A 19,691-nucleotide genomic window follows, 5' to 3' on the forward strand; every position below is an offset into this window, starting at 1 on the left:
CTAATAAGTTGGTGGGTCATAGTGGAGGTTTTTCTTCCAACTGCAGTGTCTCTGTATTTACAGTACCAACAGCTATGATAGATCCTTAACATATATAATACATGTATATTCATATTATATTAATCGGGTAAATGCTGATGAAATAGGTCAACTTCCCGGAGTAGAACGCTATATTTAACCTACTGTGTGTGGCTTAATCAAATTCACTGCGGAGCAATAAACTAGTGACAGAGGAACAGCACGTGCACCGGTTGTGTTTCTCAAAAAGGAGACTGACCTTACAGGGAGCAGGACGCGGAGTGATGATAAATAGTGTTGAGCACAGAAACAAACACAACGGCACAGACATAGTTTCCACGGAGCAGTGTGAGCTGAACGGATTTCCAAATCTTTCACCTCGCAGTAATCCTGTTACGCAGCTTTAGTGGTTTTCAGAGAGTCTGTTTCCCTGAGCCGGCACTGGTCCATCAGCAGGACTCCATGTGTGTGGGAGCCTCCCTTCACCGATGCTCCACCAAGTAAACCATCAACAGACACTTTTCTGTTAACAACATAGTTCTGTTTCCAATAATAGCCAAATGTATAAGCCTTAACATATGTTAAAAAAACTAAATGATTACATTGATTATAAATCACAGACACTCCTACAACATGAAATAGCTACAGTACACACTGTAAGTGTGCAACCTGCATTTTGAGGCTGCAGCTCAGTAGTAGCGGCTGTCGATGCGTTAGAACATCTTGTTCTGAGCAGAAAACTTCCAATGTCTCATCAATTCAACGCAGTAACGAATAATAGTGACTCCAGAGTGACCTCACACTGTGAACATCAATACACGCCCACAGGCCACAGCTTGCTTTTCAATATTAAACTCCTACCACTGATATATTTACATCGGTTTTTCACGCCTCCATTTTGACTCAGTGACCTTTTATGAGCTTAGCAGGAGAGCACGGCCTCCAAATCATGTATCGTAATGTCTTTATAGGAACAACGTATCTCAAGGCCAAATACAAATCTAAGATTTTAATCTAACGGTCTAGACAGCTGCTCAGAACAAATGAAGGCTGTGTGAAAATGAATGTATTTATATTTAGTGTCCGTCAACAACACATGAGCCAGAACCTCTGGTGGACAAGGGTTAATCCTCTCCATGCACCACGGAGACACAGCCCACACAGCTGTTACACATCAGTCCCTCTTCTCAGTTAGCCTGATTTAATGTTACAAAGTGTTGTGGTCTGACCACCAATGTCTTAAGAATGTGTTTGACCATTATCTTTCTCATCTGAAACTACCACACTCCCCACACAGACACTGAAATCAGCAACGTGGATTAGTTTATTCTTCTGTGCCAAAACTCTATTGTTGTCCAGTATGATGGAAACTGGATGGAGCAGAGTTTATTGATTCAAAGAAACACAAGCTTGAGCTACGTATTGTAGCTTTAAGTGGGGAAAATGTTCGCAAACGCTCTGTTCGGGCAAACAACGCATGTCTTTCACAAACACGACATCCAACACGCTGTGGGGAATGCGCGGTGATTTCAGTTGTGGAGTAGAAGAAATCAGCAGAAAGGAACTTTGGTGACCAGGCAGGAGTTACCTGCTGCGCCTCATACACGGCAGGAATTTTAAGCCGTGGAGGTAGAAAAATAAATGAATAAACCCAAATCGACTGCAAAACATACACAGACTAGGAAAAAGTATTCAAAAGCCTATTTCTACTGTTTTACAACTTAGGCGCTCACAGCTTTTGCTACTTGTGTTGCTGTCATGCATCATTCCTTGAAAATCAAATACTGGCAGTTTCTTTATTGTCACTGAAGGATTTTTTGAGCAAATGCTACACCGGTGCAAACAGTCCACTAGAGTATGTGGTTCACCCCCAGAGTCCAGATCATCAAACTGAATGTGCAGAACACTTCTGAAATCTGATGCCTTGCATCCTTGCATAATAAGGCAAACAGTAGGACAGAGGTAAATTGGGTGATAAAAACGGCCTGTTTAAGGGTATAATGCATTCTAGGAGCTACAACCGAGACAATAAAACAACCTACATCCAGTGTTACAATACCAGACGTTAATTTAATGCTTCAAGAGAAAAACAAACTGTATTTATGTTCACAGTGAACTAAAAAGTTGATAAAAAACAGACACAAAATGCTACTGATTATATAGTGACTAGAAGCACAAATATACTCTAATTCATCACTAGGAACAGAGAATTGAAAGAAACTCACAGGAAACACAATCTGCTACTGTTTTCTCATCCATCAGTCTAGTGATTCCACAGAACTATAATGACTACAATTGCATTTCTGATTGTTGCAGTGAGGATTGGTCACGGTTAAATTAATTCAAACTCTCTGCCATGATATGCAAATGATCGGAGTGAATCTGCAGTAGTAATTAACAATCCTGAAAGGCTCGTTAGAATTCATGATTTCATTAACCAGTCAAGTATTGTATGTTTGGATGCTTCTGTCTAGATAATTAAAGCATTCATTAATACACAACTCTGGCTGATCACTTGTTATTGTTTAAGCCAATCTGGATAAATCATGCATCCCCACTGAAGAAGTGCACTAGCTGAAGAAGACAATAATAATTATTGAGTGTTTTTAGCCCCTCGTAAATGTCCAGCATGACACAATCTCCAAACCACTGATAGCAAGATGTGAACTTTTACAACGAGGACATAAATACATTAGGTAGGTTTCATTCAAGAAAAGGTGAGAATCAGCTGCTCTCCGCAGGTTAGATCTACTTCAATTACATACTTTTAGACTTAAAACAAGGCCTAATGAGGGTTGAGACAAACAGACGAGTTAAGAAGTCTTCATTTAAAGACACGGACAAAACCAAAGCCAGAGTCTTCACGCAGCACAAACCCAGTTTATTTTTGTTTTGTAGACGGGAACTATTACTAAGCAGGGCAGGTTAAAGGTTCAATCATGGAGTTCCACTGCATGACCCCACACTTGTTTACACAGCTGACAACGTTTCTTTTATCTCCAAAATTACTACATTGAATACTTCACGTGGATAAATGTTTATCTATCTTCAAACCACACACTCACACACATTTCTATAGGAAAAAAAGCCGTAACTGATAAAAACGGACAAAAAAAAGAGGCAAGAAACGGCAGCTTTCCACTGAAGACGTATCTCATTGTCTCGTGCTGTAAGTTTGCGCGTGAACTACCGCATCACCCTCAGTGCAGCACCCTGGATCCAAACAACCGTAACATACAGTATCTCTATATGATAAAGCACAGTAAGCTCGAAATTTGGCAAAGTGTAAAATATAGGTCGCCGTGAGATTCCATCAATCCCTGCGTTAAACTGCGTGACATGACAGAGAAGATGCATGCGCGCCCAAAAATAGACGCCGCTAATTGCTCGCATCCATCCCGTGCGTGGCCCCGCGTACCTGCGGCAGAAGACACGTCTCTGTGGCAACGACGAGCGGACAGCGCGGGTAGCAACAGCGCCAGTCAGTCCCGCAGACGCATCTCGCTGCGAACGCCGGGGAATCTCCCATTAGCGCCAAGCGCTCGCACGCGAAAGCGCCGCATCACGGGCGCAAAACAGCCCAAGTGTATGGCAAGCCAAGAGGCAGCGCGAGCAGCATCCCGCCCCTACGCCCACGTCGCGGATACGCGGGAGATTTTTCTCCCCCATCCGCCCCGCGCCTTACCTGCTCCTGATCCCGGAGAAAGAGGAGGAAGGGGAGGGGGAGGACCGGGCGCATCGGGGTGTAGACAGCCTCAGGTAGCGGGGAATCGGGAGGTGCGGGAACGGCGTGTTCCGCGGGTCCGGTGCGCTCCCTCGTCGACTCACGACGCGCGCCCCCGACGCGTTCATCCACTCCGGGCTCCACGCTCGATTTTGGCGCACGGCTTGTGAGAAGCGTGCGGACGAGCGGCTCAGGTGTTGCGCATTATTGTCTGAGTGGAGGCGGGGGGTGGTGACCAATTTAGCGGGAAATGAGAGATAAACCTGAACTGCGTTATAATGTTCAGAATAAACAGCATAACATCATTTAAGATAACATCAAGATTAACACTAGCGCAGTAAATAGCGCTTGGGAAACTGTAAGACTGCGGTTAGCCTTGTATTTGACCACTGTAGCTTCGAATGTTTTACCAAATCCAAAAGCTTTAGTCTACGTCCCATCAACACTCTGACTCGAACGTTAAAATAGGAATTAATCGTTAGTTTACGACTCGCTTGGCTAACGTGGCTTCCATAGTGAGATAGCTAGATTAGCTACGTAGCTAATTCAGTGCCGCGTTCATGGCTTGTCGTTATATGTAACTTTTACAGTCTTTCAGTTAGGATTAATACCATCGAGGTAGCAGTGCTGTATTGTGAAGTCGACGATGATTGTCATTGTTTTTTTTTAATTAAACACATTGGAATATGTGCTAATGTTCTCAAGAAAGAACAGCTTGGTTTTGCATGTTCGTGTTTTTTTCCTAAATATAGGTAGTCATTATGTAACTTTAAACTTAACTAACTGTAACTGTATTTAACTACAGGACTTTGAATCAGCAAGACTATACACTATATACGCCAGACTTATTGACATCCTACTCAAAAACTGAATAACCTTGACGTAGTTCAGGCCTTTGTATACTTCAGGATCTATGTTTCAGTGTAGTAGTAGCCGTGAACTGATGGTGAGATCACCTAACTTGACCTTTCAGAGCATGCGCGCCTTGAAGCCTACAGCAAACGGGCCAGCTTTCATTCATCCTCTTAGCCATTGTACTTGCTTGTGTGAGGTTGTATGTGCTGCTGTCACTCGACACTGGGCGACATGCAGAGCGGTGAAAATTGATTTACTGGCAGAGATTTAGTTTTTTCCACTACGCAGCACACGTGTTGCCACAGTGGGCTGGTTTAATTCTTATTGGCCCACAGAATTCCTAAAAACACACCTGTGCGTGCACTGTACAAACACTTGTACTGTCGTTGCAGCAACCTGTAATGCCGTTTGAATCATTAGAATTAGATAACGGGGTCATGCTCACTTCACAGCTGCCTACTGTATCTCTGCGCTGTGTGTCTGTCTGCAGATGGGTCACTGACCTGGTCTCTTACTCAAGTCAGAGTGTGCAGAGACACAAATGGAGCAACGGGAGCAGATGGGAAAGAGACGGATGAGAGGACGATGAGGCAGACAGAGCGGTTTGCTTAATATTTAACCAGCGCAGCAGCATGTGAAGCTGCGTCGCCTTGGAGGGGGAGAATGAAATCACACCAAAGTGATACTAATTGTAGATGCTGGAAATCACAGGTAGATAGTAAACGTGTCAAATAATGCAATGTCTTGTGATGGGAGGTAGTCTAGTACGTCTTTTATGCCTCAAAAGTTGAATATACTTCAGCATTTATTTGATATATCTAATATAATAGATATCTTTTATATTAAGGTGTTGCACAGTGGCCCTAACGGAGTGTTTCTTCAAGTGCCTCCAGCAGTTCTCTCTCCTGGTCCACTCATTAATCAACACACACCAGGCTTCACTATATTGGCTGCAAACTCATATAACCCGGGTTTTATAGACACAGATTAACAACATGCCTGTGGATGTCAGTACCCTATAGATGTCCTCTGGAAACTTAAGTCAACTTAGCGCCATGTTTAACTGTCCGCTGCAAACCAGATCAAGGTCACACACGCGGATAGAAAAGAATATGATGACTCCAGTGACCGTATTAAATCACTTTATCAAAGTCTACAGCAGGACAAGGTTTCTGTTATAGTGTCTACAATCGAAGGTTTGGTTGAAATTTTATAGATTCATTCTCAATCATGTGTACACAGTTCATCTTTCATCAGTCTGGCTGTTTAATTCAACTGGGACTGAGGGAGTTGAAGTTCCCACTTACAGAATGACCTAGTGGAAGATTCTCAGCTTTACACAGGCAGCTACTTATTAGGCCATAGTCAAGACATATGGGCTGCAGAGCCATGACAGAAAAAACACGTCATAACCAAGAAGCATTTATCACATTTGACTCAAAACACAAAAACAAAACATACTTATTGGGCTTTATTGGGTTCACATGCAAAGCCTAATTTAATCCAACACAGCTAATCTATTTATATATTATTATAGTTTCTCAGTTTGGAGCTACCAGAAAGGTGATAATTCTACTCTAATGTCTTTAGTACTGAGGTCACAGTGGATACTAGAGTGGATTATATTTGCAGACAGTTCTAATGTTTTGGTGAGAGCGGTAAAACAGTAGAAACACCTCTTACTATGATTCCATCTAATCTGAGGGCTATTATAGTGAAATATAGAAAGGTCTCTAACTTTTCCCCGAGTCCTTCAGATCTGGGAAACCTTCAAGATATCTTGGCTGAAGAATGTATTGCATGTAGCTCACATTGTTTCCCACAGATGTGCCACTGGGCTCTGTTCTGGATCCGTCTCTCTATCTAAGAATTCTGTTTTTTCCCCACATCTACAGCATCAACCTCTACAGTACTTGTAATCAACAGCAACTGTGGCCACAAGGTCTGCTTGTAATCTGGGGATGATCACTGATGACCACCTATACTTTACTGAACACATCTCCATCTCATGGGCATGACGGTTTGGTCTTCGACAGGGCTGCCAATATGTATAACTAAAACTCTGCTGATCACACAAAATGCAGCAGCACTTCTGATTTCTATAACAACGAAGGGACACATCAAAGTGCTGTTGACATCTCTCTGCTGGTTTCTGCCTACATGATGATCAGATCTCTCCCTTAAACTCAGGAGCACATTCTAAACACCAGTGTCCAGGTCTCCAATCTATTTCACTCACTGTTCTCTTCCAACACATATCGCCTAGCAGTGTCTACACCAAACAGCAAGAGTTCCCTAGAAAAACAGGAGTGCTGTAGTTTCACTTTCTGTATTCAAGAAACTATTTAGGACAGAACTCTAACTTAATCTCAAGCGCAAAATAGTACGAATAGCAAGTAAAAGCAGGCATATGCGATACATCACCTGTGTGATATTGTGTTAAAAAATGCAACAATACAATTTTGATACATTATCATCAGGAACATTATTAACCATACTTATGCCCTCAGTAAAAGGTAAAAAATTGTTTTGCTCGACAGAAAGTGGCATATTCAGTACAAAGTTAGACCAATAAATATATAGTTAATTTTTTATTAACATGAAAAAACCCGAGCCACAACAACCAAACTCACATTTCTGTAGATGATTCAAGTCAAAGATAGTCTGCAGCATCACACATAGGATTTATTCCTCCTCATACTGTGTTGTGTAGAAAGAAAAAGAAAACACCAATTCACCTTTGATTTATTCCATCTGCCACATAAAATAGTACATTTTCCATTTGTTTCTATTATTACAGGACCTTTTGTCTCCAAGATACAACAGCCTCAAATCAGTTGCACCTATAAATGCATAGTCAAAAAAACTCCCAGCGCAACGTACAGAATATTTATTTCAGATTATCTGTTAAATTTAAACTGGTGTACAAGCAGATGACGTCACTTTGGTTTATGAGCGACAGTGAAAATTATGCAGGGTTAAGCTCATCTTAGATAAACAATGGATGGAAAATGGATCATTAGAAAAATAAGGGAAAAGATTCAATACGATATACGGCATGAGTAATACGATAACTCCTTGTAACCTTTGTTTCCAGATAGAGTTATTGATGTGTTGCAAACGGGTCATTGGATTTTCTTTGCGGTTGGTTTTTCCTTCCTTCAGACAATTCCCACTTTCCATGTCCAACACTTCACACTTTCATTTTCACACATCTATCCAACGAGTGTGTACCACTGCTGTTTACAAGCAGCCCTTCTGTTCTTGAAGTGTATCCACTTCCTAGTGAACAAAGTAAATGTCTTCTCTGTCCAGAATAAATATAGCCCCAAAACACATTGTGCCTTCTTAGAATACTGACGCTTAAAATTGGCAACAAATTAAAGACGAGAGAAAGAAGCTGCATCGAAGGGGACTGAGAATCTTGGCTAAACAGTGATTCATCATAGCTATCGCCACATTTAAGAATGTGATGACACTTCTCTCAATCTTAAGTCAATTTCTGCCATTAAATGCCAATTTTTTGTCATGTGTCAGTTACTCTGTAGAGAAGCTTGCTTTGTATCAGGATTTCTTATTAACATACATCATGTCATAATTTCACTTATATAGGTCTGCATACTAGAGTAGAAGTGTTTTTTTTTTCTTTTGAGGAACTGTGATGCATTAGAGACAAATGGTGATGGTAGGATGGCTCATTTATGCTTCAGCTGTTGTTGGGAGAACTCTTACAAACAGGCTTTTGGTGTCTAGAGATTTTACGGATGAATCAGCTGGCAGCACTGGAAAACAGAAAAGCACAGGGTTGTATATATTAATTAAGCAAAAGCATCACTTTAACTAAAACATAACACATAATGTAACAGTCACTGATTTCCGGTTATATGAAAATGTTTAAAGAACATATGTACAAATAACAATACAAAGATAAATATTTCTTCTGTACATAATTCTGTGCCATCATAATAATAAACATTAGCACAGATTCATTCAATAGTTTAAATACAATATGATGACTAGTATTACTTACCCTGGGTGAGGTCTTGGTCCAGATACAGTCTGAGTCGTCTGCTGCGGAGCCCGAAAACCTTAGCAGCCTCAGATAACAGGCCTGAATAGTCAAGGCCATTCTGTCCCACTGGGTTGACCAGCAGGAGGGTGCCTACCTCACCTGTCTGGCACTCTATACAGAGAGAAGAACAGCGTTTCACAGAAGTAAGCCAGACAGATTTCATTTACTCTACAAACAGAGAAATGATTGGATCGTTAGTTAGACTTCTTCACAAGTCCAGGGAATGTAGGTGATCAAGCACAAGACTAGCAATGGAAAGAAAGACAAGAAAAACTGAAGGAAGAAGAGGCAGAATGAGAGCAGGCCTCTTGATTAACATGTGAACAGGAGTGGAGCTAGAGTACAGTAGCTGAGAGCCATCACTGTGTGCATTTGCACACGTATTTCTCACCAGCTGGTTGCACGTTACAGAGAAGCAGGTTAACGTAGGGGCACAGCAGGGCATCGGTGGAGGTGGTGGTGGAGACGGTCGACAAAGACCCTGGAGTCACTGTCAAGGTTTTGCCACTTAGACCCTGAAGGTCTGTTTTACTGGTCAGCTCTGTAATGAACACAAGAGATTTTTATTTGAGTTTTTAGGGAGCCACTGTGATCGAATCAACATAAAGTCAAGTATATATCATGAATTATTAAAGCTTTTATGCAAAACCAGCTTTAAACGTAGTATATGCTATGTTTTACTTTATGCATTCAGTTATAGTTTCAATAACCACTTACTGGGCTCCACTAGTGTCTACTGTAAATATGAATTACATATACTTCTACATAAAGCAGTGACACAAAGTAGAAACCATATTACAGACAGTGGCTCAAGTATCTTACCATGGCTACAGTATATGAAATGTGGGCGTAGAATGTGTTTTTACCAGTTCCACCATTAAAGAATTTGAGCTGAGTGTTGTTTGTTCCAAAGATGCTGCCACACACTCTCTTCAGCTTCTCAAGGTCCACTCTGTTATCTCCTTTGGGGTTCTCCAGCAGCACCACGCCCTCTAAACAAGAAACCAGGTAAAAAGAGTTACTGTACAACCGCAATCAAACAATTCAGCTAGTTGAATGACAGTCAGGACGAACTCAATGAACCCTGTACATGCACAGCCACGCAGAGCTAAAGCAGCTGTTGTACTCGTCCTATTATCCAGCAATCAGCACATGATCTATTTTACCCAAGACTTCAATTTCAGTGTCCCATGTGCACCTTGTTCTTTGTTGTTGACCTTGATCTTGATGTTCACATAAGCACAGGCTGGTCCATTTAAAGCAGCCTGAGGGGCTGATGTTCCCTTTACTATGGTTAACTCCAAGTCTGAGCCCTTCAGCTGAGAAGGAAAAAACAAGCATCAAATATTGTACATGTATTGTACAATATACATTTTCCTGCAGGTTTTATTGTTGTTGTTTTTCATCCATGCTTCGACATAGGAAGAAATGTTCCTGCCTACCCGGAGGTGGCTTTGTTTACCTGAGTCTTTTCCTCTATGATGACTCCTGCATTCTTGGGGACAGGGAAGCGCAGAAGTGGCGCCTTAGTGGTAGCCAAGATGAAGTCAGTGTGAGCGTTGATTACAGAGTCCAAGTACTCCCCCTCTGGCTGGCAGCGGTAGTATACACTTATCTCATCAGATGGCACCAAGTGGCCCTAAGGCAAAAGGTTGAGAAATATGCATAATGTTTTATGGAAACAAATGCCATGTGCAGTGTTTTCCAGATTCAAGGTCTGGGGGTGTTTTGTGTTTAAAGTTTCTATGCTATGAAAAGCCTAAATAAGTGTGTTTAATGTCGTGTTCAAATACTTCTTCAAACAATATTGCACATTACACAGGCATTTGGTTAGTCAATCTGGTATCTGATTCAAATAACTGGCTACCAAGGACACAACATATTACACATTTGTCATGAGCCTGTTCAAAGTGTTTTTTCCAATGTCATAAGAAAAACGAAATCTGCAAAATACCTGAAATCAGGAGGAGGGAGAGGCTGATATAAATAAATTAAGGAGGTAGACGAAAGAAGCGCGGGTATAAAGAAAAAAAAAAACAGAAAGCAGACAGTATAGGAACAAATAAAGGCAGAAGGGAACAAGGGGAGATATTTTATTGGATGAGAGCCCATCCATTCTGGCACCGTGTGCTGCCAGCTTCCTCTAACCTTGACACATTCAAACACATTGATCTTATCCTAATCTACAGTGTGTGGCCGTGCAAATGCGCACACAGTCACAGACACATACATCCACTATGCAGCATACACACAGCAACTGCAGAATGTGGCTCAAGGGCAGAGGAATAACGTTAGATACAGAGAAGCAGTCAATCAATTGAGGAAGGTTTATAGGCTTTTTCTGCCAAGTCAAGGTACTGACCCTACCCTGAAGGGACTAGTACAGTATGTGTGTGTCTGTGTGCAGGAGAGAGCGGTGGCGGGCGAGCGAGCGAGAGAGAGAGATAGTGAGGGAACATCAAACAGTGCTACAGAGAACACCAGATTGTGAACAGTGTGATGAAAAGAAGGAAATGCTGACCCCTGTTTCTTAACCAGGCATGTGCTTCCCTCAAGCACAAACACCCAAGTAATCACTAATAAAGACACACGCTCACACCCATAAACTACCACCAAGCATGTCAAAGAATTGTTAAAAATTAATTCCGGTCCCGGTGTGGAAAATTCCTAACAGATCTCAGTTTGAAATAACTGGAGGAATTTAGTCTGGCTGGGAGCCAACGTACACCACTGCTATAGGGGGACGGAAAAAACAGTCCGTTGCTCGTGAAAACAAGGGGCTGTTGGCTAATCCGCCTTTACTCCCCAGACCACTTCAAAGCTCCTACATTAGAATCTGAAAGGGGCCAGACTGTAATTAAGCTTCCATTAAGCCTGCCTTATGATGGAGAAACCTCTAACTGTGACGCTGCAGTGGAAAGATTTCAAAACTGCCCTGGCAAAATTAGCATGAGACCTACAGGGTGAGAAGGGAGGGATGGTTAAGTAAAACAATAAACAAACAAAACAGAGAATTAAAAGCGGAGCTGCAACAAAGGGTGTAATTGCCAATTAGTGGCTGTTGTCAATTCTGTCATTTCTTGATTCATAAAAAAATAAATGGCGAGGCTCAATATTGAAGTATGTAATTGTTGGAAAGTGGACCAAAGTAAATTAATACAAATAGGTAGAACTATACTTTTTCTTTTATAGCAACTTGGGTTTTTTTTGCTGTGTAATCTGCCTGAGTGGCATCCTTTCCTCATCCCGTCACAACCCTGATTACACGTGTGTCAGATTCTGTTCATTAGACACAGACCCACAAAATTCTGGAGTGCTGTGTTATATGTCACTCTTGCTTTCAGAGTAGTGCTGCTGAAATTATTGCCCCACCTTCTTGCGTAGTTTCTGAATGCGGTTGATGACCTCTCTGGCGACGCCCTCATCCACCATGGACTGATCTGGAGAGACATCCAACAGCACCAGGACCTACAGAACCACAGAGCCACAGTACAGAGGACAATGAGATAAATAACCAACAGAGAGTCTGTTGACCTTCTGGATGTAGCCACGAGATGCTTCAGCATAAATTATGTTACTGTTACAAAGCTGTGGGGGAGAATTAGAGTAGGTTAATTTACTTCTCAACAAGCAATAGTAGAAACAGATGTTTATCTTATGAACAAGCTTTAAATTGCAAGGTTCACCAACAAATGCTGTACTTTACTGTAGTAAAAACATTTCTAATATGGACACTCAAAACAGAGCAACCAAGCAGTAATAATAAATGATAAAAATGAAGCCTGTCTGACTCACTAATGTCAAACGAGAGTCATGCTGTAAAAGGGCTGAGCCGCTGCCAGACCTGAACACTTTACCATGGAACGGAGGGAGAGAGATGACAGGCTGACAGAAAAGTTCACAAAAACAACAGACAAATAGGATACAAACACAGAGAACAGAGAGCAAGACAGATGGGAGCTGGAGAGTCGGCGCGAGCGAGAGAATTAAAAAGCTGGCTCAGTAAACTGGTATTAAGGTGCAGCAGTGTGGCGCATATATGGATGGAGGAGCGCCGATTAGCAGCAGCCCGCGGGAAACGTACACATGCTGGCTTCCATTTAGCCAGGCAAGGATTTCATACGTCACGCACCTAGTAGAGACAAATAAATACATTCACACCCGAGGGAAGATGGGAGCACAAGAACTTTTATACCTACAGATTCTAACCCGTTACACTTTGTTGCTCAATCAATACAACAATAGATAAAGCACCAGTGAAGAGACAGAAAGGTTCAGTGTAGAAGAGAGAATTCACAAGCACGTCCCAAAGCAATGTGAGAAACTATAGAGGAGGCAACATTCTATAACAGTTCAAACCAAATACATTCTACCACCACATGTGCATCTAGCTTAAGTACGTACAGTATGAATTTCAAGCATACAGTACCTGAGAATCCGAGTGCGCTTCATACTGTGCTGCAGAGCCAGAGGTCTGGTCGAACGTGTACATGAGCCTCAGGTCCTCCTCGTGGAGCTCGTGACCGTCCACAACGATGGATCCTTGGAATTAACAACATGAGAATAAGAATTACAATCAAAGCCATAATAAATATTATATGGTTGTATACAAGAACATTCATTGACTATTAACACATTTTGAACTACGAGGTATGTTGTTTATACACACATATATAAAAATTCACCACAGGAATAAAGAACATTCACTTTTATTATTTTACAAATCAATATGATACATTGACTCTTACGTAGAAACTGGAAAGAGAAAGAGAAAGTCAGAGTTCTAACTTCCCCTGCAGTCTCATGGCCTTTATGGGCACTGGCAACTTATTTTTTGGGGTTATAAAACTAATGTAAGGAAAATTATTGCCCAATGAAGCTCACCATTGGAACACTGCTTGAAATTATTTCATTTTTTAAAATGTTAAATACTACAATTCGCACAAATTATCCAATCTGGAGAAAAGCACTTAATGAAGCAAATGTACTTGAACATTAATTTGTGATTTAGTATTGCTGCTTGATTGAAGTTAATTACATATGGCAAACAAAAAAGAGAGGTAAATGCATTTTCTTGGATTTTCATATAAAAAATCTCAGTGGATTATAGACCATTTAAAGTAGAATGAAAACAAATTATGAATAAACCAATAACTAACGGTTTAGCTCCCCATTATCCTTCTAATCAAATCTGAATAAATGGAAAGTGACAGTACGAGTTTAGACTCTAGAAAAAGGTTTAATTAGACCCAAAGTGCTTTCCTCACACACAGGCAGACTAGGGCTTTGTTTTGATTTAGTTGAGATTTTCAGAGTTCTTAACTGTAGTCATGCTGGCTCTATCTGAAGTAAGAAAAAATACAGCAAACCCAATCTACCCAGGTCTACATCTCCACTTTGCCCCTGGCAGCAATTACCCACATCTGTGTTCTGACTAAAACCCATGACCATGTTCTCATCTGCTCTTCCGTTCTCCACACCCAGAGGCTGGGTGAAACAGTCACTCTGATCCCCCCCTAATCCTAGATTTTCACACTTTGATTTGCTCGTGGCCCGCCCTGCCGCTCATCGCCCTTATTTCTCAACTTTCATTCTTTGTTTCAGAAATTGATGGGATCAAAGGTACAGGCAAGGAATATGCCGAGTGTTTCAACCAATGGCTTTGCACTTACAATCAGTTTGGAGTTAAGATTTCACAGACAGTGCCGGTTCCACTAACTCACTGATCACTATCAGTTAAGGTGGGAACACACCTCAGGCCTAGCTAGCAAAGATCAGACAGTTCAGCCTAAAGAGGAGAAAGGTTCCTACATTTTTGTGTTAAAACAACAAACACCAAAGTAATTTTCATAAGCTGTGAAATGTAAGTGAGAACAACCAATAATCATGCATTTTGACCAAATACAACAGGTTCCGCTTTTAAAATCCTCTTTCGTCTTTGTTTGAACCTTGTTCTTTACCGAGTAAAACTGGACTGAATTATACAGATCAGCTCCTTGCACACTCAACCATCACATCTTGCCTTTGATCTTAATTTAATGAATCAAAACGTGCTGCTGCTGTACACATTTCCATCTGTGCATTTCCTGTCACCACAATTTTTCCGCCATCTTCTACCATCTCGCTTTCATCCTTCATCTTTCCTTTTCCCTCCAATTGGCCTGACTTCAAACATCCAAGTGATTGGAAATGTTAAGTTCTTACAGCCCAGCTGACCTTCACTGTTTTCCTCCCTAGAGACTACGGGGCTCTCCTTGTTTTTCTGTAATTGGAGAAACAAGATACCTTGCACTGCTTTGATCCCTATTTGAGCTCTGATGATAGTTTAAGGTTAAGGTTTACAATCTGAACATAAACTTACTCCCTGTGTGGCAGAATTCATATCAACGATAGTAATAATAATACCTCTATCACCACAACTGTATGCAAAGGTTAGCCCTCAACCGCTAATGTACATTTACACTGAAGACCTACGATTCCTACGTGTGTCTTTTTTGTACACACCTGTCTTCTGGAAGGTCTCCAGCTGTTCATTTGTGAGCTCCTTGATAGAAGCGGTGACGGCTTTGAAGGCCCCCTTTAGCCTCTTTCCCAACACCATGTGGTCTGGCTCAGCTCGCAGACGAATACCGTACTTGTCCTTGTCTGTTGACAGTGTTAACTTGCGAACATTAAGCTCCTGTAGGATAAAAATAAGACAAACACTGCATTTTACAAAATGTAAGAAAGCGTTTAGAAAGCAGCAGAATTTCCTGACTGTACCTCACCTGACAGCTTTTGAGAGGTATTATTTAATATATTCCACAAAAAAATATTTTCTTTTTAAATGTTTTTACTTTTGTAAGTTTGATTGTTTTCTTTATTTTCAGTTTTTCCAGGTTTGATCACCACTTCAGTTATGCGCTTAAGCGGAAAGTAATTGACTAAGCATAAAAATATACGTCATATCTTTGTGTCGCTCGTCAAATTCTTTTTGCCAGAGTCACTTTCTTTGTTGAAAGGTCATTGCAAGCTGTACTGCTATAACACGTTTGTGTGGAAAAAATTATAGATAATATTTAAATTCAACAATAACATACATTTGAAAGAACACAAAGGAAATTAAACCTGAATTTTAAAATTAAAATTCCAAACAGGCTTCTTTGGTCAGACTGTTTTTGTCTGACCAAATAAAAACTTTAATTATTATAGGCATGTGCTGTAAGGGGGCAAATCGAACACTGATCAAAGTCATTCAGTCACAGAATAAGTCATCCATGAAATCAACCAGTCAGCATCTTTAGCTCTCCAATAGGCCATTTCACAAATTCAGTCAATATGTCTGTCTCTCAGCACAAAATGTTTCATTCTTCAGTCTAAATGGAGAGAGAAATGTGATTCATCTAGTGAAGAAATAGATATAGTAAATTTTGCCCACTATGGCACGTCTTGCACAGCTTCTTTCACTCAATCACAGAGAGGTTGGACATTGTGATTGAGTTCCAGCACAGTTGACTTGCCGAGATAGTGCAGATAAGCTGCTGTAGCAGCCTGAGAAAAACTCGAGGACAGTGAGGTTAAAAACACCAGCTCTACCTTCTGTTTCAAGCGGAGCTTGGTTATCTAAAATAGAACGAATCAATGTAAAAGTCCTGAAGGCATACGATATATGTCTTTGTGTGTGATGATTCAGCGTGTTATAATACATTCAGGTGGCTGTCAACTCAAGCAAAGTCATGCGATACAGCCCAACTTGATGACACAGCTGTCAGTGTTATCCAGTCAGCCAAGCAAAGCTGACAAAGCTAGAATCTGAAGGCTACAGGCCACCATTAACCAATCCTGTCGTTTGTTTCCCTTTAAATATTAAACAGATCTGTAATATAACCACGTTTTCCTGTACGACTTGATAGAAATTATTAGACTTTAAGCAGCAGTGACTCTGTATTTGCTGTATTCTTTGTTTACAAGTCTTCTCTGGGCTACAGAACCCAAATTCTGATCAAAGGAAACCTGGTTTACAAGAGAGAAACTTGTACGTCAGCAAGGTTAAAGGTTTAAAGTGCTCCACAACCAAATCAATAAATTCAAGACACAGAAATAGACCCAGCTTCCCCTGTGTGAAGGTATAGATCTCAGCAAACATTTAATTAAAAAGATGAGAATAAGAAGCACTGAACACTGGCAGAGCGACAGTAGCATGAATGACTAATGAGTTTACCAAGTCAACTGCCACACTACACAAAATGAGCAATTGCACATAGCATAAACAAAGAATAATCTTTGTATAGAAAAATAAACACCGTGTTTCATCAGTTTACTTACCTCCAGGATGTATTTCTGCAAGGACTGGATGTCTTTCAGAGCCTCTGCATCCTGGTGAATAACTACAACCTCTTTGAGTGGGTACTGAAATACAGAAGGGTTTCTCTTTGTTAATTTGAACATTGTACATGAATACTGAGTACATTGAATGCTTATGCTTTATATTTTACTATATTTTTACATTCTAGCTGATGTGTTGAAAAAAAACATACTGCTGCTGCAGACCTCACAAGGCTGATTGAGAGAATGTGAAGAGCATGCAAAGCTGCTACACATGTATATATAGTTTTATGATTTACCTTGACTGGCAGCGTCTTCCTGTCTCGGATCACTCTGCCCAACTCGATCACAGACTGCATCTGAGAGACGGCGCTCTCGATGCGTTTGTCAATCAAATTCTCCCTGCAAAACACAAAGACCAAAAAAAGAGCATAAAAGGTCGCTGTTACCGCATCACAGGAACTGTTTAAACATTTGCAACATTAAAGCAAGAAGCACAGTGAGTAGTTCAGCACGTGAAATAAAGCCCGTGACTTTTGGGTGCGTCGTTGGATAGCTAAGGTGCTGATTTAAAAACGCAAACAGGTCTTAAATTTATAACAGATCTCAAGGTCAGTACAGACAAAGACAGGGTTCAGAACCATCTGCAGAAGAGTTTAGCTTAGAACCTTCCACTAACAGTACATGGTGAGACAAATTAGAGCTGCCCAGTCACTGGTAATCACGCATAATAGCAATATTAGCTCTGTCTGCACAAATGAGTGTGTGCGCAGTGCCTGTTCATTTACTAATGCAGTGTGCTTCCCCTGTGTGCATACAACATTAGAGTAAAATGAGAGAGAAGAGGACTCCAGGGACAGCCAATCATTTAATGAGCTGACTGTGGAGCAGCTGGTCCCACTGCCTGATTGGTGGCTGACCTTTGGGAGGAGGGTGAAGTAGTCCTATTCGGCAGCAGGAAGGACAAGCAGTTAATAGAGCAGCGGCGCTGACTGAGTGACAGACTGGGTTATATTAACCGGTACCGTGGAGCTCACACACACACTACCTTCTATAGGCTAAATCGAATGGATATTTAATCATGGCAGAACACTTTTATAGCTGAAGATGAAGTTTAAGCAACTATTCTCAAAAATTCCACCTGGGCAAAACTGATCAGCCACAAGAACACACACTTTGAACTAAAGAGGGTGAAATGAACATATTTTGAGAGGAGCATTCTTCTTCAGGGCTAATACTGTAGGAGCCTAGGCCTGCAGGTCAACCATCCATTCTTACAGTTCAACTTTCTCAGTTTTCACTTAGTGTCAGCTACTGTAGTAAATACACTTTTGCAAGAACAACCAGAGTCCTTGTTACCTTAACTCAGTTGAACCTACCCTGCTTACAAGTCCTCCAACTAAATAATGAAAGGAAATCAATCAAGTTACGCTAGTGAAGAGGCTCACTACTCAACAACAGGCTCTGGAGCATCGTTCCTAGGTCTTTTGTGTAATCAGTCATTTGAGCTATTTATAGATATACTAACCATGCTGTTTGTAATGAAGTAACATGCCATTTTGAGTTGGGCTCACTGATGTGTTTTTAATTACATTAGTAGATGCACACACACGCAGGCACCATTTATTATTGCTATGGTCTTTTCATGGAAATGCTTAGCAAACCATCAGCCGTAAACTGGTGTTTGTTTCAGCGCAGAGTAAATCCTCTCTATTCAGCATTAAGCAGTCAACAAATCTGAATTTTATTAAGGGAATCCGGCCAACCTGACTTGGGGAAGCATGAGATAGTGGATGCTGCCGGTGTTCTTCTCCTCAACAGAGGTGGGGTCAATGAGGTGACGCAGGTTTTGGTACATCATCTCTGTAATGAAGGGTGTGAATGGAGCCTGAGGAGAAGGGGGCAAGAAAGCAAGCAGGCAAGATGAAAAGAGAGGCGAGAGGAAAATTACAAGACTCTCTGAACTGTAGATAATTTACATTTTCTGACATTAGGGCCCTGAAGTCAGCGCCAGCAGCTATAAAATCAGCATACAAAACACATTTTACTGTAGATGTTTTCCTCTGTAAATGGTCAGAATTTCTGCCAGAGTGGGGTCACTCCTAATGGGATTCTCTTCCATTTCAAGCATGGCTAATTAATTTGTATAGCTCACAGCCGATCTGCATTGATCCGGGTTCGGCTAACCTCTTAGCGTGCCTCTCGCCTCACATGAAAACATCTTCGGCGTGTTAAAAATAAAAACTCCTACTGCTTGTGCATTATTCATAGACATGCCAACACACACACACCTCTTCCACGGCAGCATTATTTCTTTGGGTCTTGCATACACCAAAGCAGAACCTCACCAAAAGAAATTTCCCTACTTACTCAATCTCCTCGCAGCCAGTGTCACACGTGCATGCACTGAGCAAGGACACAGGGTCTCATACACACGACCAGTGTGACTCACCATCAGCCTGCACATGGAGAACAGAACACTGAAGAGGGTTTCCAGCGCCCACAGGCAGTCCTCAGTGCCACTCTCTCCCTGCAAAGTTCACACGTTCAGTCCCAGCAAAATAAATAAAATGCGTAAATATTAGCACAAAGCAAGCCTGAATTGAGGGGCGCATTCTCACCTTCAGACGGCGCCGGTTGGTCCGGACGTACCAGTTGGTGAGCATGTCCACAAACTTGACCAGACGAGGCACAACAGTGTACAGGCGGTATGCTACA

At 41.4% G+C, this 19,691-nt stretch overlaps 2 protein-coding genes across 5 annotated transcripts in view; both read right to left on the bottom strand.

Moving 5' to 3' along the window:
* Positions 1–3,900, bottom strand: part of atp2b2 (ATPase plasma membrane Ca2+ transporting 2) — a 68,806-nt gene extending 64,906 nt beyond the window's left edge. For 2 of the 4 annotated variants that reach the window (XM_055509130.1, XM_055509126.1), the window contains exon 1: positions 3,704–3,900. The gene's annotated coding sequence lies outside the window, so the exon portion shown is untranslated. Of the gene's footprint in view, positions 1–3,436; positions 3,592–3,703 lie in introns of those variants that run through there. The other 2 variants (XM_055509129.1, XM_055509131.1) reach the window with 2 other exon arrangements.
* Positions 3,901–7,326: 3,426 nt separating this feature from the next.
* Positions 7,327–19,691, bottom strand: part of iars1 (isoleucyl-tRNA synthetase 1) — a 32,795-nt gene continuing 20,430 nt past the window's right edge. The window contains exons 21-34 of the mRNA XM_029149686.3: positions 19,595–19,686; positions 19,426–19,503; positions 18,740–18,861; positions 17,273–17,375; positions 16,974–17,057; positions 15,174–15,348; positions 13,099–13,211; positions 12,042–12,137; positions 10,132–10,308; positions 9,868–9,988; positions 9,536–9,661; positions 9,061–9,210; positions 8,628–8,780; positions 7,327–8,379 (exon numbers count right to left, since the gene is read on the bottom strand). Coding sequence (XP_029005519.1) covers positions 8,297–8,379; positions 8,628–8,780; positions 9,061–9,210; positions 9,536–9,661; positions 9,868–9,988; positions 10,132–10,308; positions 12,042–12,137; positions 13,099–13,211; positions 15,174–15,348; positions 16,974–17,057; positions 17,273–17,375; positions 18,740–18,861; positions 19,426–19,503; positions 19,595–19,686 — 1,673 coding nt within the window. The 3' untranslated portion in view covers positions 7,327–8,296. The remainder of the gene's footprint in view (positions 8,380–8,627; positions 8,781–9,060; positions 9,211–9,535; positions 9,662–9,867; positions 9,989–10,131; positions 10,309–12,041; positions 12,138–13,098; positions 13,212–15,173; positions 15,349–16,973; positions 17,058–17,272; positions 17,376–18,739; positions 18,862–19,425; positions 19,504–19,594; positions 19,687–19,691) is intronic.

The sequence above is a fragment of the Betta splendens genome, chromosome 5, assembly GCF_900634795.4.
Source record: "Betta splendens chromosome 5, fBetSpl5.4, whole genome shotgun sequence".
Lineage (NCBI taxonomy): Eukaryota > Metazoa > Chordata > Actinopteri > Anabantiformes > Osphronemidae > Betta > Betta splendens.